We start from the raw sequence: 25,157 nt of genomic DNA, 5'->3' as shown, positions 1-25,157 counted from the left end.
AAATGATTACACATACCTTTCACATCTATTACTCGTGTGGCCCCAAATTAGTGGAAAACATAGAATAGAGAAAGCACAGAGAAAGAAGGTAGCTTTACACGACTGCATTGTTAGAATGGCAAAGTCAACTCATTACTTTAAAATGAGCCGAATTCCCCCAATTTTGAACAGAAAAAAACATTAGATTTAAGGGGGTAATGCCCTATTATATTTAAAGATGGAAAATTCAAAAGAAGAGAAATTATAATGGGAACCTGTTTCTCTGTTTCCAGGGAATGCGCTTTTTTTTTTTTTTCCTCACAGTATTCTGATCTTACCATTTACAGAATCAACAGAGGCTAAGATGCTAACTTACCGGTTGACTAACTATTGGGTTTGATGAGGGGTTTTAGAATATCAGAAGAAAGTCAAGGGGGAATAGTGTTGCTATCATTAAAATCCATGTACATTTTCTATCCAAGACAGAGTCATGTATCTTTTGGGAAGCAGTCTTAGAATGTATCAATTCTAGTTTCTGATGACTTGTCTTTGTATTTGCAGCCATGTCTTCAAAGGAATTCAATTATTTTCCTAAAATAGGTTTTGATTCATTCTACCAAAGTTCATAGTGATGTTTTGTGCCTATATATGTAGCTTTATTGAAATACAGTTTATATACCATAATGTTCATGCATTTAAAAAAACACAGTTTGATGGTTTTCAGTATAGTTACAGGGTTGTGAAACCATCACCATAATCTAATTTTATAACATTGTCAGTACCCCTCCAAAAAAATCTAACCATGGCAATAACATTATCTTGTAATCTGAGGGCTTTTGTTTGCTTATCAGTGCATTTTGTTGAAGGAAGCTCTTATTTAATAAGTCAAAGGGGAAAAAAAGAAGTATGTAGAGGAAAGGAATTAATGTGTCAGATTTTAAATGTTTTGATCCAGAGTCTCGTACCAATAGACTCGGAAGCAGTACAGTTTATCAGCTTTTGTGAAAATCCCAGGAACAATTGTAGACGATCCTGTGGCAGCCACTCTTACAGCACACAGGCTTGTGTGGTTGTCATGGGGAAGGCTTTTCAAATGAAATAAAAATACTCACGCTCAGCCTGCCACCATAGAGGAAATGCTTTTCACCCATGTGCACAGATAATTTGCCTCAGTGACAGGTTTTACCTTGGAGAAGCAGTGAACTGAGCTAGTTGACACAGTCAATTATTATTCATTCCACACACACACACAAAGAAAAAAAAAGAAAAAGAAAAAGAAAGAAAAAAAAGAACTGAGAAGGAAGGGGAAGGTCGTGACAGTTAGCTAGCTAATGCTAAGGTGCCCACCAGCCAGCCAGGGTAACATCTCCTGCAGCTGGCTCTAACACCGTAAGAGCCTGACTTGTGGAGAGAAACTGGGGCTTCATCTTCACCTCCTGACAGTTCTTTAGGAGACACACATACACACACCGCAACCTTAGTAAATGAAAGCTTAAAAACCAATCAAAACAAAAAGGGCATGGTCCATCCCTGAAAGTAACTTTATATATCCCTGTTCAGCTATCTGTATAAAGCCTTTCTGGCAGAGCACGATGTGAAATACAGCTTAAGTGTGTTTACTGATTAGGTTTATATATCTCATGCAATAACACAAGTCCAAAAACACAAGCCAAAGTGTGGAGGGAAAAGTCAGGCTCTCAGGACCATGAACTGGGTTATGTGCACAAAGTATTTCATGAGAGGATTTCATCAAAAGACAGACAGCTCTTGTGAAATGATATGGAAAAAGTCTGAAGAAAACATCTCAAAACGAATGAAGTACTTATTGCTGAAAAATGAGCTTAGATCGCAACCAATTCCAAAGTTCAGAATTTACTGCACCATTCAGGTCTTTCCCTCTAAGTTTCTTGTCTCCTGTTTCATTGCACAACAAGGGATTCTTCATACTTTCTATGAAATACAACAAGGCGATTTTTGCAGTAATAAACTCCACACATGCATGACAAATCCAAGCATGCAAAATGTTTAACATCCCAGTTCACAGACACTTTAGGGACAAAATCCGATTATGAATTATATGCCACAATAAATAGGGCTCAATGTTTCATAAAGCAATTTATAGTTCATAAAAATGACAAAATGTACCTGTCAGACAGAGCGTGGAGAGCAGTTCTCTGGGCTGCCTGCTGGAAGGAAGGGCAGAGATGTTTATTTAATATTCTGACTTTAAATTATGTACTCAATCAACACTTTTAAAAAACCTGTGTCACACACGTTTTTGCCATGTGGCCAACTATTAAACTACTAGCAACATAGTAGAGACCCATCATGTTATGAAATGGACGCTCCTCAGAGTTAACTGAAGCCCACAGCGCACACCTGCCACCAGGGGGCGAGAACGGGGAGGCACGGAGTTCTAGGTGAGGTTAGACTAGTCTCTAGAGACCCGGAGAGGCTAAGACCTATTTCATTTTTACACTCTGAAATCACCTTTACCATTGCTTTACTCTACTTTCCTCTAAGAAAAAAATCTGTTTTGTTTCCTGTAGCTTCTTCCTCAATGCAAGTGTAGTTAAAATAATTTTTTAATTTATTTTTGAGAGAGAGAGAGAGAGAGAGAGACAGCACACTCACGCACATGAGTGGGAGAGGTGCAGAGAGAAAGGAGGACAGGATCCAAGGCGGGCTCTGCACTGACAGCAGACAGCCCAACGTGGGGCTCAAACCCACGAACTGTGAGATCAACACCTGAGCTGAGTTTGGAACACTTAACCAACTGTGCCACCCAGGTGCCCCGAAAGTATAATTTTTTACTCAGTTTTTAGATTTATTGAAAAAGTCAGTACAATTGGAAATTGGAACACTGGTTGGAAGAGTCAGAGTATTAGGAGATTACTGATTTGTTTTAGGCATAGTAATGATATTGTGGTGATTTTTAAAAGTGTCTTTTAGAGATCCATTTTGAAATATGGATACAATTATATATTGTTGGGATTTGTTTTAAAACAGTACAGTTGAGGGGCGCCTGGGTGGCGCAGTCGGCTAAGCGTCCGACTTCAGCCAGGTCACGATCTCACAGTCTGTGAGTTCGAGCCCCGCGTCAGGCTCTGGGCTGATGGCTCGGAGCCTGGAGCCTGTTTCCGATTCTGTGTCTCCCTCTCTCTCTGCCCCTCCCCCGTTCATGCTCTGTCTCTGTCTGTCCCAAAAATTAAAAAAAAAAAAAAAAAAACGTTGAAAAAAAAAACAGTACAGTTGGAAGGAAGGGAGAATGGATGGGCATTTATAAATGAGACATGATGGCCTTGGGTTGGTAACTGTGGAAGCTAGGTGATGAGCACACTGGGGGATTAGTATATTATTCTGTACATCTTTGTATGTTTTTGAAACTTTCCATAATACAAAAACTAAGAGAAAAAGGTTGCCATTTCTCCATCAGATTCTCTCATGTTTGTAATCACTTTCTTTTCGTCTGGCTATTCTAAATTTTTGTACATTGGCTTTCTATCACTTAATACTCTGAGGCTTCAGAAGGCCAAGGTCATACTCTGTTCTCTGTCTCAGAAGTTATAATTGGGAGGGGATCAAAGCATGGCCTCTTAGACCAAGGCTCACTCAGGGTGTACTAGAAAATAAAGAGTACATACAGTTCATTTTCACCATGTATGCTACATATGTCAAGTTTATTAATTACCAGGGACACCAAAACGTTTCCCATGTTATTCCTCTTTCCATTTAGACAACAGACTAAATAGAATCTTCAGATTAGAAAAAAAATCTGACACATTAGTATCATCATCCCTATTACAGAAATGAAATACACCCTTGGTAGTAGCTGCATGTCCCTGGATCAGTCAGTCCAACACTTACTGAATTCCTACTGTGTAGAAACTATTATGCTGGCCTCCAGGAGGGACAAAAACAAAAGCAGAATAAGTAGTCATCGTCTTAGGGAAGCTCAATCCCTAGGTAGGAAGTCACTCGGGGGTCCAGGGATGACTTGAGGACACTTAGGAAATAAAGTGCAAATGAAAAGGTTAAGGTAGGACAGCATCAGGAAGGTGCCCATCTGAGGGACAGCTAATGGCTGGTGGATCAGCAGCTCCTCAAACAGCGGCTGGAACTGTTAGCAAGTGCTCAGTAAATATCTGCTGAGTAGATGTTAAATGAATGACTCAATCAGGGAATCCTTTTCACTGAAATTTAAGCAGAACTTTATTTATTAAAAAAAAATTGTTTTAGGGGCGCCTGGGTGGCGCAGTCGGTTAAGCGTCCGACTTCAGCCAGGTCACGATCTCGCGGTCCAGTGAGTTCGAGCCCCGCGTCGGGCTCTGGGCTGATGGCTCGGAGCCTGGAGCCTGTTTCCGATTCTGTGTCTCCCTCTCTCTCTGCCCCTCCCCCGTTCGTGCTCTGTCTCTCTCTGTCCCAAAAATAAATAAAAACGTTGAAAAAAAAAATTGTTTTACATTTATTTATTTTTGACAGACAGAGCACTAGTGGGGGAGGGGGAGAGAGAGAGAGAGAGAGAGAGAGAGAGAGAGAGAGAGAGAGAATGAATACAAAGCAGGCTCCAGGCTCTGAGTTGTCAGCACAGAGCCTGATGCGGGGCTTGAACTCACAAACTGTGAGATCATGACCTGAGCCGAAGTCGGACGCTCAACCGACTGAACCACCCAGGTGCTCCAGAACTTTATTTTTTTTAGTTTATTTATTTTGAGAGAGAGAGAGAGAGAAAGAGAAAGAGGGAGAGAGAGAGAGAGCAAGAGAGAGCAAGCAGGGGAGGGACAGAGAGAGAGGGAGATAGAGAATCCAAGCAGGCTTGCTCTGTCAGCATGGAAGTCTGAAGTGGGGCTCGATCCCATGAACTGTGAGATCACGGCTGAGCCAAAATCAAGAGTCAGATGCTTAACTGACTGAGCCACCCAGGTGCCCTTGAGCAGAACTTTAAAGACAAGGAGGGATGTGGGCAGGGAGAAGACGTGTTGGTCATACTGGAGTAGGAGGTAGAGCAAAGGCCTGTCCAAGCCTCTAGCAGTGGTTCTCAACCAGGACACCCCTTACTCCCAACCCCAGAAGTGTCTGGAATTGAGCAGGGGAGTTTCTTTGTATTATATTCATGAGGGGGATTACTACAGGCATTTAGTGCCTGGGGTCGGGGATGCTAAAACCTTTTAAAGATCAGGAAGTTCACTTATACGGTGAGGAAATGTCCCCTTAAAATGACAAGGGTATCTCTACAGAGAAACACTGTAGCAAAGTAGGAATGAAAGTCAGATTTGAAATAAGTGACACAGGGAACATTAGCCTCTGGGCCTGGCAAAAGGAACTGAAAATAAATGAGTAAGAGGAACTTAGATAATTCCCACAAATGACATAACCACATTGATTTAAGAAAAAAAACAACATAAGGTCTGTGAAACTGGGAATTGAAAGTCTTACATTCCGGGAGAGGTTTTGCTATTCATTTATATGGCAACCTTGAATCTGGCCCTCAACCTATGTCTGTTTCCAAACTGCCCTCTCCTTCTCTGAAGGGAATGATGAGGGAGCCAGTCAGTCACTGTCCAGGCTACTGAGGACAGTCTAAGGGGTTATTGCCTCCCCCTTCTCCCCTGGATTCCAGCAAATTAGGGCCCAAATGTCCTGGCATTCCAGTGTCACATAATCAGTCAAGAGAGAAAAGAAGAATATCTGCACAGCTTGTCTTGGCGAGGACAACTGAGGGAGTAGAAAAGAGGCATGGGGAAAGAGGTGAGAAGCCTGAGGAAGACTTGGAGCCCAGAAGCCCCCTCTGATACCTCAGAGGACAGGTATTTCCTTCTCTCATGCTCCTTTCTTGGTGCTCTCCCAGAGGGCCAGCCCAGGAGCATGCCCACAAAAAGCACCCAGCAGGTGATGGGCAGCCATCACTGTTCCCACGTTTGCCTCCTAAAGGGTTCTCTTATCACTCATCAAGATGGCTTTCACCTTTGGCAGCCGTACTTGAAAAGAACTTAACTCTCTACTCTTGACTCTGGCTAAATGCACAAAAAGAATTTGGAACTCCCCAAAGGAAAGATGGCATGCATTATTAGTACAGTCTCTTAACATCATCTCAGCAGGAGGCACTGGAGACTGACTCTTCCTGGAATAACAAAAATCATAAGGGATGTGACCAAAAGTTCAACAGAAACCTCTAACATGGCATCTGAAGTTTCCCCTAGCCATGGCAGTCAATGTTTAAAAAAGTGTATTGATTCTTTTTTCTCCTGCCTCCAAATACTTCCTACTGACTTTTGTGGTAGGGAAACACAGTGCTTTTTGATGTGAAGCCTATAAGAAAGTTATTTAGAGAGCAAAAGCAAAAGCAACACAAAAACTGAGAAACTCAGCTGTTCAACCATCACTGGAGTGATGCATCCCAGGTGGTTGGCACCTGTTGAGAGCAAGTCCATAGGACTGATGTTGACTGAGATCTCTAACAGAAGCTGAATTGGCGGCTTGGAGCAGGGGTTTCTTTCCTTTACCAGATGGATGTGATGGTGGAGCCAAAAGGTTTAGACATATGTCACAGACATATGAAGGCTTAGACATCAGTCATCCCAAGTCACTAAGCAGTGTCTTTCTGTGACCGTCACTCTCCAATCTGTCCACACAATGCATGTTACCACCCACTTAACACTGCGGTATTTAGCATCATTGATTGCCTGCCCATTATTTTCAATGCCTGGTTTTGATTATGCTATTTAATTTGCAATTTATTCTACATCATTAAAAACTTTACAGAGGATGACTCATCATCCATCAAGAAAAGAGATGAGAGTATTTTAAACATTTTAAATAATTCCTTGAGAAAATCATAGCTTTATGGCATTAGATTGAAATTGTATGTCATATACCAAGGCAAAGACCACAAAAAAAAATTTTTTTTACTGCCTCCTCTCTTAAAAGTAGTTTGGCTTTTGCATACTGTTTTACTTCACTCTTGGAAAATAATAAAATAAATAAACATTGCAATTAAAGAGCAGAGAAAAAAAATTACTTAGGTGACTCATGATTGAAGCCTGAAAAACTACTCATAGTAAACTAGATGAATTGCCCAATTTCCTTCTTTCAAGAGTTGTACATTACAGCGACCATATTTTTCTCTTCCTAAATCATCATCTCCTCTCGTAACTTTCCTCTTATTTTGTTCTCAGCAAAATAGGTTGAGAGGGTTAAGAGAATACTTCATTGATCTTTCCTGAGTTCATTACTCATTCACGAATGACTCTGAAGCATAAGTCTATGAGACAAAACAAGCTTTCCACCAGAAATAATAATTTTCCAGGTTCTCCTCAAAAGATGACATCTTTTCTCTGTCTTTATTACAGCAAGTTCAGTGTTTTGGAACATAATCAGTAGACATTCAGGTTTCAATGTATGCTAAATGAATTACCAGTCAAAATCTGTTATTGAGGGAACTCAAAGAGGAAATTAAGTGCCCTTCTTATAATTGGGTTGTGCATAGAACAAGTTTATGGATATTGAAGCGGGGAGGAGAATGAAAGGAACAGGCTGAAATTCAGCAGGGTCTCAGGATGATCCAATTTCTTTTTTACTTGATAGAAACAGAACTAACACGTGGACAGCTCTGTAATTTGGTCTGAAGTACCTATGATGTACAGTTACTGGGCTCGGCTTAGGTGACAGGCAAAACAGACAAAACCCTCACCATATTGTAGTTAGGGTCTAGCGTGAGTCAGACATGAAAAATTAAACACACTTAAACATGCTAGATTACAAGGGCTATGACTGAAATGGACAGGTGCTATGAAACAGAATATGAAGATCTCATTTGGAATGAATGGTCAGGGAGGGCCTGCTAACCAAGTAAAGCACAAAAAATCTGATGCTTGCAGGATAAAGAAGTTACTGAGCCAGAGACATGGGAGTGGGTGGGGAAGGAAGGGCTCCTGGCAGGGAGGACAGTTTGGGAGCAAAGGCTTGAGGCTGGCCTAGTTCCTTGCTCAGTTGCAGAACTATATGAAGGACACCATGGGGGAGCTCAGTGAGAAGTGGGGACAGGGGCAAATCCTAAGGGCTTTGGAGGTCAAATTAAGGATTTTGGATATTATCCATAGGGCAATAGGAGGTCATTGAAGGATTTACATTATTGGAAGATGGGTGAAGGATATATGGGATCTGCTTGTACATTCTTTGCATCTTCTGGTGAATCTATAATTGAAAAAAAAAAAGCAGGGAGTGAGGCAATAAAACTGACATTTTTCAGATATCACTCTGGCTTCTGTGCGGTGAATGGATTTGAGCAGGAAGGGACAATGTTTGAGGTTGTTGCAACAACGGAGGCAGGAGAAGGGCAGGGTAGCACTGGAGATGGAGAGAGAGAGAGTTCGTGTTATGTTCTGGAGGCGGAGCTGAGGGAACTTGTGATGGGTGGGATGTGGCAGACTTGGGGGGGGTGTGGGGAGGACATTAGGAAAGAGTCCCAGGCTTCTGCCTTGAGCACCTGGTAAGCATGAGGAGCCACTGATCAGGATGGGCACCACTGGTGCAGGTATACGGGCAAAGGTAGATTTTAATTTCGGGTGTGTGAAATTCAAGGTGCTTCTGGGATGTTCCAGTGGAGAGGCTGAGTAGATAGCTGGATACATGAGATTGAAGCTGTTTAAATGTCAACAAAGTATAAAATATCAATAGCTTTTTGGCAAATAACAGTCAAAAGGAGATATGTGACTGAATTTTTTTGGTCTACAATTGGCTCTCTTCTAAGAGAAGTAGGTTGAGGATTCAACTGGTTAGAATACATCTTTATTTCTCCGTCCACATGTGAGTGACCTCCATCTTTTCTATGAAGAGTGTCAGGTTTATTATACTGACAATAAAGCAGGTACCTGTGCAGCAGTGATTTTAATCACTGTGCTTCACCTGTGTTAGGATGTTGTATCCACATTCAGCTACTTGAAAAAATACCATAGCAGATAATCTTAGTTCATCTGTGTTTTGCTGTTACTGATGCATGCTGTGAACTTTAGACTGGATTCATGTATCTTTATGGGAATTCTGTCTAGTAAGGCCTTACTTTTTTCTTGCCATTTTTCTTCAAGTTGAGACTTGTATTTATGAATTTGTTTCACTGCTTAATTTCCTTCTACATCTCTTAACACATTTTATGTTTCATTAACTTAACTTTTACGCTGTTGGCTTTCCATTTGAGTCCTAGTTGATGAGTCTCTTAACTTTTTATGTTGTGAGCTTCTTTGTTGCTTTCAACCCATTTGGTAATATATGCAAGACAAAGGGAAGTCTTAACTCTCTTCAGTTTTCCCTCTGTAATAATGAGCATTGTGCATTTTCAGAAATGCTGTCTAGGAAGCGTTTTGTTCAGTAGACTTAGACTCAGGCAGAGTCAGGGATGACAATGTAATTTATGATCCAAATAAGAACATTTTGGAGAATGAAAGGGGATGCTCTGCAGATAGGAGCAGGGGAAACAGGAGAGAACCCTGCTCTTCTGGGCACACTGGGCTGTGTGGCTGCTCTAATAAACATGAGTCTGCACAAATATAAATGAGATCAGGATTAGAAGACAGAATTTCAGGGGCTGAGGAACTTGTCAATAAAGAAAACAGACAGCAGAATGGGGTCAGTAGCAGACAAATCACTTGGATTCTTGTTCCTTTAAATCAAGCCAATGCTTCTGTCATTTTCCCATTCTCTTTCCAGCTGCTCCTCTATTTAGATTCTGCCTTTAATCTGAGGTCTAGCTCAACCTTTTTATAAGTGCTCCTTGACCACTCATGCTTTTGTTGACCTTCCTCTCTCTGAACTCCTAGCCCAGAACATGGATTAGCACTGGGTTCTTTTCTTTCTGGAGGAGTTTGCCATTTGTTTTGTGAGAATTCTCATCTTGGCTCCTCCAGTTTCTTGAGGATCACTGAAGGTGGAGACCCTAGTCCATTCCTCCTCCATCTGAAAGGGCTTCCCGGCAACTGACAACACTTGCTGTGGGATTCACAGGCAGGGGGTGAGTAGGTAGCTTTTGGGGATGACATATTGCCACTATTTGCCACAGCGCTAATCTAAGAGACTTGTTGAAATACATTTTTTTCTTAGCTTTATATTCTTTCTCTATTTCACTTTCTTTAAAAATTAGGGTATACTTTCCTCTTGGGAGAAAGTTTGACTAGTTTTTTCCCTCCACACGGGATTGCTTAGATTCATTTATGTCTACTGGAAATTCCATAAAGACAACAACAAACATTTATTGAGCACCTACTCTATCCCATGGAAAAGGCTGATTAGGGTTGACAATATCAGTGAAGTTGGGCTGTATAACGTTATCTCATAATTTGGATCCTGTTACCAACTGACTGATTTGGGGGACTTGTCTGAGGTCAGATTGTCAGTGACAGTCCTGATTTGGCTATTTGAATCTTCTGAGAGGGATTAAGAGAGACATGCTTGTTTTCACTGAGCATTTCCTGGACATAATGCTGGAGATAAACTCACTGGAGATAAACTGAACAATTTGTGACATCCACTTGCAGCCCCTTTTGCCTCTCTGTCCTGGGGGCTTTTGCCTTCACAAATGAAAACTCTGGGGCAGCTGCTAGGAGTTGGGAGAGAGAAGGGAAAGGTGTGGGGACAATGTGAGCACATGCCATGGGTGCTGTCCCCCATTCACAGTGACTGACATCAGACTCCTCCCAGAGGGGTTGCGGCTCCACTGAGGGCCTGGAAGATACAAGGCACCCTAGACAGTGTGCCATATTGACTGCTACAAGGGCAACATTATGGGTCAGTGGCTTCCTGGAGGAGATCTGTGGGACAGGTGTGGTGTGGGAGTGGTAAGAGGTCAGTGTGAAGTGCAAGGATAATGGTAGGAAGACCCATGGCCATGCATGAGGCTAGTAGCATTCACCACAATGTTGGGGGTAAGGTGGCGGCTGTAGAACTGATACCCAGCCCCAAGTGAGGTCATAGGAACAACCTGCGCTTCAGCTGATGTGGCACTGCTGTCCCATGGCAAGTACTTGCATCCACTGGGGGCAGCTAGACACTTACCCCATAAAGGGCCAGACTTAGGGAGGCTAGACACTAGCTCCTTGAGCACAGGAAGTAAGCCCCAGTTACATTATTGAACAACCATGGTACAATGTCTAACCAACAGCACAGGGCACACAAATGCTTGACAAATATAATGTCACCAGATGATCAAGCATACTGGTACCTCTCCTGAACGCCTAAGGGATGAGGGATTAGTCTTCATCTCTTTCATTCAGTTCCATCTCATTCCAGAAGCATTTGTGCAGAGAATGAGGACTCAAAATTGGCAACTGAGCTTTAGTCTTTAACACAGATTCTAACATTTATTCAAGATTCTGTTAGTATAATTGTAAACTCAGTGTTCCTTTTTGTTTGTTTTTGTTTTAAAGGAATGAACAGGCAGTATTTTGTTTTTAAACAGCCACCATCCTTCAATTGTCAATTACCCTCTTCAATAAAAGGATCTGACAAATCTTTGCTGTGCTATTATTTTGTTAGAAACAAAACACTTTCCTTATAAGAAATTAATCTTTTTCCTTGTGGTGTTTTTCAGTAAAAGCTTCTATCAAGGTACTAAATAAGGGACCATTTGTGACCCCTGCTGGAGACGTGGTAAGTTATCAGTCTCTACCCTTCTGTTCCAAACATAAGTATTTTCTCCTCCTAAAGAATCTTTCTCCTCTAAAGAATCACAAATTTAATTAATCCCATTAATTGGGGGCTTGGTTCTCTTGTTACCTGTGTTCTCACAATGTTTCAGTTGTCTTGGGAGAGAGGTGATAGACTCATGCAAATAACATGTAATATCTAGCCCTAAACCTTCAGATTTCACATATCATCTTCATTGTATGCATGCCATACATACATCAGGATGTATGTTTAAATTCCAGGCTTCTAATTTTTATTATAATTTTCAACTGTTTTAAGTGGTATGTGTGCAGTGTAGAAAAAATTACATGTATGTAACAAGCAAAACAACAAACAACAATAATAAAAACAAAATAAAAAACAACCTCCATTTCTCCACTGGGATGATAGTTACCATTAGCAATTCAATGTGAATCTATCCCTATTTTACATGTAACCCAAATACATCAGGGCCAGCCTTGGGGCCAGTCGAAGAATGGTGTTTCACTGGAAAGAAACACGAATATTCCATGACAGCCTTGAAAAGTAAGGTAAATATCAAAGCCTCTTGACAAGAGAGGGCTGGGGAGCTAGACTGTAACACACTCTAAACCCCATTCCACTTCATCAGTCATCTTTTCTAAGTCCCACATGGTGTGGCAGTGACCCTGTCTCTCTTCTCCTCTCTCTGCCTCCTTCCTGCCTCCTCACACTCTCTTCTAAAAATCCAGACCTTCTCCTCTCTTCTTCCTCCTATCTTCTGGCTCTATTCTTCTATAACTGCCTTTTCTGATATAAACCAATTTTTCTGGCCTCTTCCTGTACTCCTGTCCTTTCATAACTAAATAGACATTTAAAAAAGTTCCAGCAATGCAAAAAAAAGAATGTTCCTGGGGAGAAGGGAGAGAAGAGGCAGAAGGTGGGGAAGGACGTGAAAATGTGTACTTTAGTAGCTTTATAGTAATACATATTTATATTAATATAAAATGTTTTCTATTAATCCACTTCAGCATTTTTGTCCAGTTACATTAAGATATTGAAACAGGGGTTCAGTAAGGGTGGCTTGCTCACAGTCACAGGTGGTAAGTAATGGAACCAGGTCACTGAAATACCACAGAGCACCCCAGTCCTGCTTCTGCCTCACTGCAGACTATTCCTGGCAGAGGGTGAAGGGAAGGGGATCAGGTGAGTTTGGAATTCTGCCAGTATCAGTGTGAAGAGAACTGGTGGGGTGCTGAGTGGACACTAACATACACAGGGACAAGCTTCCTGCGGGGATGTTATTGAAGAGGAAGTATAGGAGTCATCTTTTAGACAGGTGCTTGCAAAGGAGATAGGAGGGTTTTAGGTTTCTGAGACTGAAGTCTTTTCTTCAAGAAGTTTATAGGTAGAAGCATATTGTTTATCTCAGAGCTTGCCAGAAACTTCTGGAGAAGAATTCTTTTGACCTCCAGAGCTCACCATGACAGACTGCATATATAAAGGAAGTGCCTGCCTGGGTCAGGTCTAGGTAGGTGCAGAGATCACTGAGGATTCATTAGGCAAACAGGGCAGCCCCACCAGTGTGCAGGATGATGGTGGAATATCCAAGTGTGGCTGTCAATTCTCATAATGGAGAGAGTGAGTGAGCGAGTGAGTGTGTGTGTGTGTACATGCTCATCTAGCAGCATCTACAATTTCAAAGTGGAAGCAAACAAACAAGAATCACCATCATATCTGAGTAACTTGGAGATACTCTACAAGTAGTATGTGGATTTAAATGCCTGGTTATTGGGAATGGAAAGTTAAATTTGGAGTATGGAGTTGATGCAATCTAAGCCCTGCAGGTTCTCCCATGGCTTTGTGGCCTGCTTATCATAGTTTTGGTCATCTATATGTTCCTAGAACTCATCTCACAGAACAATTTCAGTGCAGGCCAGACCATGAGCATGGCGACAGATGGTGATGGCCTGTTAATAACTCTCACCTTTGGTACAGCAAGTGGATACTGGGTTTAGTTACTTCCTACTTTGTTGGGTTTGCCAAATACCTTTTAAAGCTTTTAACAAAATCCTTATGCTACCTCAACACAATGCTTTAGTGGAGACCCATTCATTTTCCACTGGCCTTGCTAGGTGTTTGATTATTATGAATGCAACTGGGGACTAAGTTGTGTGAGGTATAAATGTTACTTTGTTATTGTATAAAGACAAAATGAGAGTCACATAAATGTTTTGATGGTTTTGTTATAAATGCAACCTGTATTTCAAGAACCAAAATCTTAAATCTGGCTTTATGTTTCACTTAAACATCTTTTTCACTGAGACAAAATAGCAATATTTGAAGGTTAAAAATAGGTTTGTAATGGTTAAGAAAGAGTCTTATAATGGCACATTGTAAACCAATTTTTTAACATATCAGAAAGCTAGATTGATTCTGAATGTGTTACTATTAGTATTAGGATTTTCACCTCTCAAGAGACCACTGCTTTAGAGTTTATATGTGAAAGTGCTTTCATATCTAACATGTTGTAATCTTACAACATACTCTTCCTTGAACTGCTTTGGACCTTTAAGAATGAAGTCCAAGTTGAAAGAAGTGGTACCCCTCTGGGGTGATGATGAATTAACCTCCCCAGAGTGACATTGGGCTAACTTGCTCTTTTCTAGTGTGGAAAGGACTGTCTGGTGGCCTGGAATTTCTGGAACTGTCTGGTATGCTTCTTAAAGATGGTCTTCTTTCACTCAGCACAACCTGTTGGCTGCAGATCTGGTCAGGATGGAACTGGCAAGTGCCAAGGGGCGTTGAATTACCACAAATGATTATGCTCCATGTAGAAACAAGAGGCTAAGAGAGTCTCCTGAGAAAGGCTGTGCTATGAGATAACCAGCCCCACTTGGAGAAGATTTGGAAAAATACAAACAAAAAAAAACTTTCCAAGTGCATATCTGGACCAAACACCTGAATGACTGTAGGTAAATCCTTTACTAAATGAAACTACTCAAGCCTGGATATGAATGATAGCATATACTCCAAGGAGCATCCACTCTTGAATGGTTATACTTCTGAAGAAGCTATTTAAGATAAAAACCATTAAAGTCACAGGACAAAGGACTATTCCTCTGAGTTAAATAGCTGCATCCTCTGGAGGGAGAATTCCACTTCCTCTGCCAACCAGGAGCTCTGCTGGCAGCTGTATTTGAGAAGAACATGCCTATCAACTCGTGATGCATGGCCTTTCTTCTGTTCTCCAAATAGAGAGTCTATTTTGTTGGTACTGATATCCGCCATTAACAAAACTTGGCTTAGTTTAAAAAATGTAGCTCCTCTATGAATTCTTGAACTTAACAAAGCAATGATTCTCTATTTTTGTATTAATAGTATGTTTGCCCAAATTTAATGGATCACCTTTTCATTTTTATGTAATTTTCTCCTTTCCTGCATTTCTGTTCAGGGCCTTCCAACTGAAATTAGTCACATCTTATGGTCCAGGTTGGTTGGGCACAACTAAACCTACATAAATCTCAGTTGGGTCTCCCACATGAGGTCTGAGAAAATATTTTAGGAGATAGGGTTGTGAGCCTTTGTACATCTGTGCTCAGTGACATTTAAATCAGCTGATAATTTCAATTTTGGAAATTACTGTTCATTAACATGAAACAAAAGCAATTACATTTTTGGATATCTCTACTTCTGCTCATGATTTTCACAAATGTTTATGAAGAGTGGCATGATTTAAAAATACCATAAAATTGGCCATATTAAAGAAATTTTGCATTTGCTTCTGGTGACAATAAAATTTTATTTATAAAGTATGATTACTTAACTAAGTTTTAGGACTAGTATATCAATAAAAACCTCCTGCCAACCATTTGAGTTTTCACTGACTAAGACAGAAGTTTCAAATACATGATTACTTCAAATACAGATGACAAAGACCTGACAGGAAGTAGTTATCAATGTGAGTTATTGCTGTTTCTATATTAAAAAGATACCAATTCATCAATATGACTAAATTGGATATTTAGCTTAGGGATAGCATTAATGCAAGACTAAACAGAAAAAAAACAAACTATTCTTCCTTTTCTTCTGTTTTGCTATTAAGTGTAATATATGCTTGTGTGTGTGTGTGTGTGTGTGTGTGTGTGTGTGTGTACACGGAGGGCAGAGTTTTTTCTGGCATTTAAAATTTACCTTAAATTTTTGTGGTTAAATTATCATAATGTATATTACTAATGTGTCTTGCATGACGTTTGGCGCTTAGTAGGCCTTCAAGATTATTTTCAGAATGACTCTTATGTAAAAATTTTTTAGCTCTTGTTTGACTGCAAATAATATCTACAATACAGTTCATTTCTAATGTAGGAGAAACTTGATTTTGGAGCCTTGCCCCTCAAACCTGGTCCTGATTACTGCTTCAACTCCTGTTTATATAATTCCACACAAGTTTGGCAGGATTCAAGAGCACATACCAGGGTGTTGGCTTTTATGAATCTCCTGGGATGTGAATGTCAGGCTGACTGGATGAACTCTGGCCACAAATCCCAGACAAGCACAATGACTCTATTTATTCAGACTTGGCCGCCTGAATGCAGATCGACTCTGTGGGTAATAAATTTTCACAGGCCAAGAACTCCAGCATCAACCAAGCTGATCCCGAGAAGAAAAATGCACCCAGGGAAGTGGTGCTGGGCTGCACAAACCTCCTATGTTTTTATTCCACGTCTGCATATCATTTAGCTAATTCATTTGGTCACTGATAGACACGCACTGCCAATGGCTTCAGAGGTTCTTTTCAAAAACTCTGCTTTCTGTTATGCAATTGTCATATTAAAAAAGGAACAAAGGAAAAAATGAACAGCACCCATTACAACTGGCAACCTGCTTTTAATATGACACCCCAAACTGATGTCAGTTATTTTACCCAGTGGCCTCTACAGTAAAAAGCAGAGAACTGAGTAGGAATATTTCTGTGCTTCCCCATAAGAAACCAAAGGCAACAAAAAGCAATGAGACCTGCAGTTCGGTGCGCAGAGCAATTTCACCTATATCCTTGACATCTTGATGCAAGGAGGCTTTAGACTTATTCCGAGAGGACTGGGATTCTTTTTGAGAGACACGATTAGTACTCCATGCATTAAAAATAAAAAAAGAATTGGCTTTTTAACTTGGAGATTTATGTTAACTACCTAGATATCTATTAAATTAATTGTGCTCTCCAAATATTGATTGGGGGATTAAAAGGTAACTTTTCTTCATTGTAAGAAGTAAATTATGCCAGTAGGAAAATTTCCCTCTACAGATTACATCCAATGATCAGTGCCTGTAAAATTAAAATTGTCAGTTTGAGTGGATAAACCATGCTCATTTAAAGAAAAAAATGCAGTTACATAATTAAAATGAAAAGGCTGCCTGATACGTGTGGATAATGTAATTACTGGAAGCTGCAGGCACATATGCAGCCATTCAATCTGGATCCTGCTTCTTTACTTTCCCTAAGCTTATATATTTGTCATCTCTGAAACACTGTGCCACTGACACTCTCTCGGCTGCTCCTTGCTGAGAGTCTTAATCATATGTTCCTCTTCTTAAGCCTTAGCTATAATAATTTCATCTAGATATTTGCCGTGTCCAGCTTCCCAAGCTTACCCTGACTTGAGAGGCACAGCTCCGCTTTTTGCCAAATTGGGAGATATGGAATATAATTAATCTCTCCAAGTCTATTAAAAAAATTCCTTCAGTATTTAGTGACTTCAGGAATAATTTTGTCTTAAATCTTCTAATTTCTTTGTATTCTTACATGAAAACATTGGCCTTTGGAATTTTAAAACCAAGAGTTACAGAAAAGGGGATCAAACAAATTGCTACATGTATCAGTATCTTTCACTTGTCCAGACAAGCAAGAAAACTGATTCTCATATCATTTGTCTTAGTCCCAGTTCAAACCTTATCAAGTATGAAAATTATAGGAACAAATATGAAACTATGTTTCTATTTTAATTATATCTCCAAATTTTCTAGGTAAACTCTGTCACAATCTCAGCTCTAGAGGTTACAGTCAAAACTCTGCTATCCCTGAAAGGGAAGGCTATAAGAGAAACCCATTCTTTTGGCTTCAGAGGCTTCTGTTTGAGATAAATTTTGGATTGGAGTTAATATATAGGAATAAGTAAGGGGAATCTGGGCTTGCTGGGTCCCTCCAACACAGCTATATCAACATCCAATCATTTTGAACACCTAGGAAATTGATCTGAGGATTAAGAGAACAGTCTGCATAATTTGAGGGAGAGAACATGGCATTATTCATGCTCACAGCCCGGGGCTTGAACTCATGACCCTGAGATCAGGACCTGAGCTGAGATCAAGAGTTGGACGCTTAACTGACTGAGCCACCCGGGTGCCTTGACCTCTTCTTAATATAGCATTCTCTCAGGAGCAGGAAGCATAACAAGCTTTCTTAAGATGCAAAAGGTAAAAACCTAGACAACATGAAAAGATGGAGAAATTCTCCCTAAAAGAAAGATCAAGAAGAAACCAACCATAGCCATGGATTTTCTCAAAACATATATAAGCAATATATCTGAACAAGTCATAAGAATACTAGCCGGGCTTCAAAAAAGCATAGAAGATATCAAAGAAACCCTTGCTGCAGAGACAGATTCTGAAAATTTGTAACTTCAATATGGCTTGGTAGTAAGTACATTTTTTTTTTTTCAACGTTTATTTATTTTTGGGACAGAGAGAGACAGAGCATGAACGGGGGAGGGGCAGAGAGAGAGGGAGACACAGAATCGGAAACAGGCTCCAGGCTCTGAGCCATCAGCCCAGAGCCCGACGCGGGGCTCGAACTCACGGACCGCGAGATCGTGACCTGGCTGAAGTCGGACGCTTAACCGACTGCACCACCCAGGCGCCCCGATAGTAAGTACATTTAAGAAGTGGCTATAGATATTTCCATGGAGACTGGATGGACCTTTCCTCCTTAATAGGTAGATTGTTTTTGCAATAATCTACAGCCACCTTATGATCTTGGGTCTTATGTTTTTGTTCTTTTATGTCAATACCTTTGATTTTGCATAGAACTAATTTGAAAAATCATAGTGTTCAATACATGAAATAAAGGTAGAGCAAAAGTTATCTCTGATACGGGACAACAAAGAGCAGGAAATACTCTCAATTCAACTCAACATTGTACATTTATTCATGTATTCATTCAGCAAGTATTTAGCACCTCTGCTGTGCCAGAACAGTCCCTGCCCCCAGGAAACTTCCAGTCTAATTGGTAGAGATAGATATTTTAAATTCTTTTTGAAAATATTTATTTATTTATTTATTTATTTATTTATTTATTGAGAAAGAGAGAGAGACAGAGCATGAGCAGGGGGAGGGGCACAGAGAAAGACACAAACAGAATCTGAAGCAGGTTCCAGGTTCTGAGCTGTCAGCACAGAGCCTGACATGAGCTTTGAACTCACAAACCGTAAGATCATGACCTGAGCTGAAGTTGGATGCTTAACCTGAGCCACTCAGGCGCCCGAGACATATACTTTAAAAAGTAAGATAAAACATAAGTAAAATTATGATGAGACTTAAGAAAAAAGGTTAGGATGATTGTGAGAAGGACTAACTGGGGAGGGGGAGGGTGGTCCAATTTAGATAATGGGGAGGCCCCTGAGAAAGTGAAAGTTATGTTGCAGTTCATCAGATAAAAAAAAAATGAGGGAGGAGAGGCCTCTGGAGGCCCTGAGGCAGGTGAGCATGGCTTGTTGGAGGAGATGAAAGCAGGCTCATGTAGTTAACGTGCCATGAATGAGAACAGTGTGAAGTGAAGGGAAAGAAGAGGGGTGAACCACACTGTGTAGGGTAGTGTTAGTCATGCCATGGGCTCTGGATTTTATCTCAAGTGAAATGGGAAACGTATTGAAGACTTTAGAGCAGGTAATGAGTTGATCTGATTTATATTTTTCAAAGATTGCTGTGAGGAGGTTGTACTATAGAAAGGGAAGAATATAAATAGGCTAGTGTCTACTTGATTGGTTTAGACTAGCCAGGATGGAAGGAGGTGGAAAGACTAATATTTAATTTTGGAGGTTGAATTTATAGGCCTTAGAGACAAAATTAACATCTAAGTGAGGAACAGGGAGTTGTCGAGGATGAACCTGGTGTTTCTAGACTTGAATAACTGGGTGTATGGCAAGGCCGCTTTTAGAAATGGAAATAATCACAAGAAGAATATATTTGTGTGTGGGTGGATAAGGGATGGCAAAGACCAGAAGTCCAGTTTGGCACAAATTGAATTTAAAATGCTTGTGAGACATCCGAGTGGAAAAGTCAAGTAGGTCTGCAGTTCAGAAGAGGGTTTGAGGTAAGGATATAACTTTAGAAATTGTAAGCATATAAAAAATGAAGGTCATGGGAATGGATGAGATCATCCAGAGAGACAGAGAAAGAAAGAAGTGGAGAACAGAAATCATGAATAAAGGCTGAAAGATTCTACTATTTAAAATTGGGCAGAGGAGGAGCAGTCAGCAAAGGAGCCTAAGGAAAAACAGTCAAAAGGGCAGGAAACAAACCAGGAGTTTAGTATTTGACACCTCAAGAAAAGTGGGGTTATCAATAGTTTTCAATGTGGTAAGTCTTCTGGTAAGACAAGACACTGAACAGAGCCCAGTATGTTTGGTTCTGTGGAGGTCACTGTGACCAAGTTGTGTAGTTCTGGTGGGGAGGTGGTGCAGAAAGGAGTCAAAAGAAGAAGGCCCCAAGGCCTATCAGGAATATAGAAAATGAAATTCTTTATTAGCCACATATTATCCAACATATATCCAACATATTATCAGTTCTGTGATGGAGGATATTAAGGGAGAAAACCTCTAAAATGCTATCACCAATGAACTGTTAATAAGTTATACACACACACACACACACACACACACACACAAAATATAATCCCTAGAAGAGCCACTAAAAAAGCAATACAAAGAGATACACTAAAAATACTATAGATAAATAAAGACAGAATTCTGGAGAATGTTCAAGAAACCTATAAGAAGTCAGTAAAAAGAAAACGGAAGGATGAAAACAGAAATAAAAGGAAAGTGACAGAAAAGGAAAAAATAAAGCGATAGACTTAAGCCATAATATATCAGTAATTACATTAAATGCAAATGTTCTAAATACATCAGTTAAAAGACAGAGATTGGCAAAATAAAAGATATGACAATAATACACTATAAGAAACTCACTTCAAATACAACAACATAGGTGGGTTGAAGGTAAAAGAATGGAAAAAGTTATATTATGCAAACATTAATCAAAAGAATGCAGCAGTGGCTATATCAGTGTCAGATAAAGCAGACTTCCAAGCAAAGAAAAGAAAATTACTAGAGTTAGAGTGGAACATTACCTAATGATAAGAGGTCAATCTACGAAGAAGACATAGCAATCCTAAATGTTATGAACCAAATAACAGAGCTGTAAAATATGTGAAGCAAAAACTGATAGAATGGGAAGGGGCAATAGACAAATCCACAATTATAGTTGGAGATGTCAACACTCCTCTCCCAACAACTGATAAAGCAACTAGAGAGAAAGTCAGCAAGGATCTAGAAGAACTCCACAACAGCATCAACGAACGGGATCTAACTGACATTTATAGAACATTCCACCCAACCGCAGCAGCATACACATTCTTTCAAGTGCCCATAAAACATATACCAATGCAGACCATATCTTGGGCCATAGAAAATACTCAGTAAATTCACAAGAACTGAAATCATAGCAAATGTGTTCTTTGACCACAGTGGAACCAAACTAGAAATCAATAAAAGTAAGACTACAAGAAATCTCCAAACATTTGGAAATGAAAACAACCCACTTCTAAACAATTCATGCATCAAAGGGGAAGTCTCACTGAACTGAAGTGTTCAATTACATGCAACATGGTTGAGTCTCACAAACATAATGCTGAGTGAAAGAAGCCACAATGAAAATACAGCATATCAAAATCTGTGGGATGCAGCAACAACGTGCTGAGAGGGAAATGTATAGTGTTAAATTCTCATATTATAAAAGAGGAAGTCTCAAATCAGTAATCTAAGCTCCCTCAAGAAACTAGAAAAAGAAGAGCACAATGAACTCAAAACAACAGAAGGAGGGAAATAATGAAGACAAGAAATCAATGAAACTGAAAACAGTAAAGTTGACAGCAAATATCAATAAAATGAAAAACTTGTTTTTTGAAAAGATCAATGACATTGAAAAACTTCTAGCAAGACTGACAAAGACAAAAATAAGATAAGTATCAAGAATAAAATGGGATATCACTATAGACCCAGACATTAAAGGCACAATAAAAGAACTTTTTACATGTAAATGTGACAACTTAAATGACATGATAAACCAATTACTTAAAGAGCACATAGTGCCATAACCTACCCAATGTGAAGTAGTCCATATAGCTCTTTAACTATTCAGAAAACAGAATTTTTAAGTGTTAAAAATCTCCAGGCCCATGTGGTTTCACTGGAGAAATTTGACAAACATTTAAAGAAAAATTAGCATTACTTTTATATAATTTCGTCAGGAAAAAAAAAAAAAACAAGTACAGGGAACACTATTCAATTCATTTTATAAGCCAGTACTGTCCTTATTTCAAAACCAGACAAAGACAATACAAAAGTAGACACCTTCAGAACACTGCCCATGACCCTGAAAGAGAAACATGGTGAGGATGAGGAGCAACTGCAATTCTCTTATACTCCTCATGGGAATGCCAACTGGTGAAACCACTTTGGAAGATGGTTTGGGATGATATATTCATCTTGTGCACGCACATACGGCATGGCCCTGCATTTCTACTCTTGGGTGTAGACCTAACAAAAATGTTCCCATATGCTCACCAAAAGACCTGTACAAGAATGTTAACAACAGCACTATTTTAATAGCCTCAAATATCTTCATGCCCATCAGTAGTAGAATGGGTAAGTAAATTAGGCTATATGCACATGAAGAAATATGAGTAATGAAGATGAACAAATTTCAAGTACATGCAACATGGATGAGTCTCACAAACATAATGCTGAGTGAAAGAAGCCAGAAACAACAGATTCCGTTGTTACAACGGATACAACGGATACAATGAATCTGTATGATTCTGTTGATATAAATTTCAAAATGAAGCAAAATTACCCTCTGGGTATTAGAAAAACAGAGGAGTGCTTATTCTTCTGGAGGGTGGTGACTGGACAGGGACATGGGAGACCTGAGAGGCTGGTCATGTCTGTATCTTGATCTGGGTGCTGACTACATGGGTTTGTGTGGTTTATGAATATTCATCACATTGTATTCTTAGATTATGTGTACTTTTCTCTATGTATGGTATATTCAATTGTAAGTTGACTAAAATGCAAAACACCAAAAGCTTAGTGGATCTGGTGATGTGAAGATAACAGGTAGAGCACAAGTCCTGAGGAAGCGGCAGGCTTTGGGGATCTAACACTAATTTCCACTTTACAAATGGTGACCCTGGAGCAGAGAACAGTTTAGGGGCTGGGCTGAGGCTGCAAAGCTACTGAGTCACTAGCAGAGATTTGAACCCAGGGAGCAGGGCTGCTCAGTCCGGGCTTACTCACTAAACTAGCCTGTGTCTTCATTTTTGAGAACACTGAGGCAATGAGGATAAAGGAAGCATTAGATAGAGTACTCAAATGCATGTGAGTCTGAGGTGACTTTAGGAAGGGTAAACCGGCATAGCAAGTTGAAGCTCTTGTGGGTATCTCTTTGTCACAGCAAGTGACCAATATTCACAAGGACAACCAGATATCATGTAAGAGAAGGCTAAGGAGGTTAGTATACTGCATTTATTGAGGCAGGGAAATGTACCATACATTTTTGAAAGATTTTGGGTTAAGGGACAAACTCTGATTACATCTCACAAGAGCATTTATGTTAAATGTTTAATTATCTCCCAATGCCAGAGAAATGCAGTGTGTGTATGCATGTTGCATGTGTGCACAGGCTCTAGTCTTTAGGGGCACAATCATATTTTGGTCTTGGAGGAAAATAATACCATATCATTAGTCTTCTCTAAAGCACGGAAATTATGATTTTGTGATTAGGGCAGGCTATAATTATAGGCCAAAGCAAGATAACTTAATATAATTAGTGTTAGAGCAATCACTTAAACTACCACATACAAAACTGCTGTCTGGAGTCTTAATTACACTACTGTATAAAAATCATTCATTCTGTCAGCCGTTTTCAATGCAAACGAGAAAAGGTGTACACACACAGGCACCAAATATAAGAATAAATGATCTAACCTATATATTCACAATATAATACTATCAATGGCTACAGATTAGAAAGGAGTAGCTAATAAAGCAAAATGATTCAATGAAAACTTTCTACTGCCTTACAGAATGTGTCTGGTATATCCTTGATAAATAATTTTTTTAAATCGAGTTTCCAGTGGAAATATTTCCTGGAAATAACTCTGGAAAATTCTTTCCAAATTAAGAAAGCTTGCTGAATGCAATACTCTGTGAATCCCTTTCTAATATAAAGTATACATAATCTACACATCTGATATTACTTAATCCACAATGTACCTATCTGAAACTCTCGCTGGGAAAAAAAACATGATAAGATGAAATCATTAGGTAATAGTCACATAGATGAGGAATCAAAATTAGGAGTGAAGTCATTCTCAGTTCTGCCAAGATTGCCATGTTACAGATACCTGACTCTCCTGGTATGCACACTAGAAACAAGGTAGTCACTCTCTACAAAACCCAAACACTAGCAGCTCACCTTGCTCAATTAACCTTCCTTCACTTGGGATTTTCTCCACTTGCCACTCTGGTTTCAATTCAAGTTCTACTTCACACCCAGGCCCCTCTTTGGTGCCTCACTTTCTTCTTCAAGGTGAGCAAACTCTGTGACCTCACAGCCACATTCTGCTTAGATGCTCTTCCTGGAAATGTTCTTTTGAATTTTATTTCACCTCTGCACACTCTCTTTGTACATTATTTCCATTTGCATGGTTAGACAGCTGAATCACCCGTATAGCACACCATGACACCTTCATAAAAATTCACTATTTCAAGATCAATTGCACCCAGTCTTATATCACATGTAAAAATAACCTCTGAAAAAAACTCTCTGGATTGTTTTTATACCTACCACATTTGTCCAAATTTAACAAAATACCACACGGATAATAAGAAGAAGGAAACAGAAGTGTAGGAAAATCTATCTTTTGTGTTTTCAAGCTTACTTTAAAAAATACAAACATTTCCTGAAACGCAGAAGTGAAAGTAATGAATGTTACGTGGATATTTTTCCACCTTAACTGACTGATCAGAAGAGTATTTATAAACCCCTGACTGATGTCTCGAGCTGGTAAATCAACACCAGGGAAGAACATTTTAAGCATATTTATCATCTAAGACAAACAGCCTATTCAGAGCATGATTATTTTTTATTCATCATTGAAGTTCACCTCCACATTTGCTTCTTCTCAATGTTAATAATATCTGTATAAGGTT

General features: G+C 39.7%; 1 protein-coding gene across 1 annotated transcript in view; it reads right to left on the bottom strand.

Moving 5' to 3' along the window:
• AFF3 (AF4/FMR2 family member 3) overlaps positions 1-25,157 on the bottom strand; it is a 462,049-nt gene that overhangs the window by 99,457 nt on the left and 337,435 nt on the right. The window contains 1 exon segment of the mRNA XM_032592770.1: positions 2,125-2,165. Coding sequence (XP_032448661.1) covers positions 2,125-2,165 — 41 coding nt within the window.

The sequence above is a fragment of the Lynx canadensis genome, chromosome A3, assembly GCF_007474595.2.
Source record: "Lynx canadensis isolate LIC74 chromosome A3, mLynCan4.pri.v2, whole genome shotgun sequence".
NCBI lineage: Eukaryota > Metazoa > Chordata > Mammalia > Carnivora > Felidae > Lynx > Lynx canadensis.
Note: the sequence above shows the minus strand (reverse complement) of the source record. Positions and strands in the feature narration are given on the sequence as shown.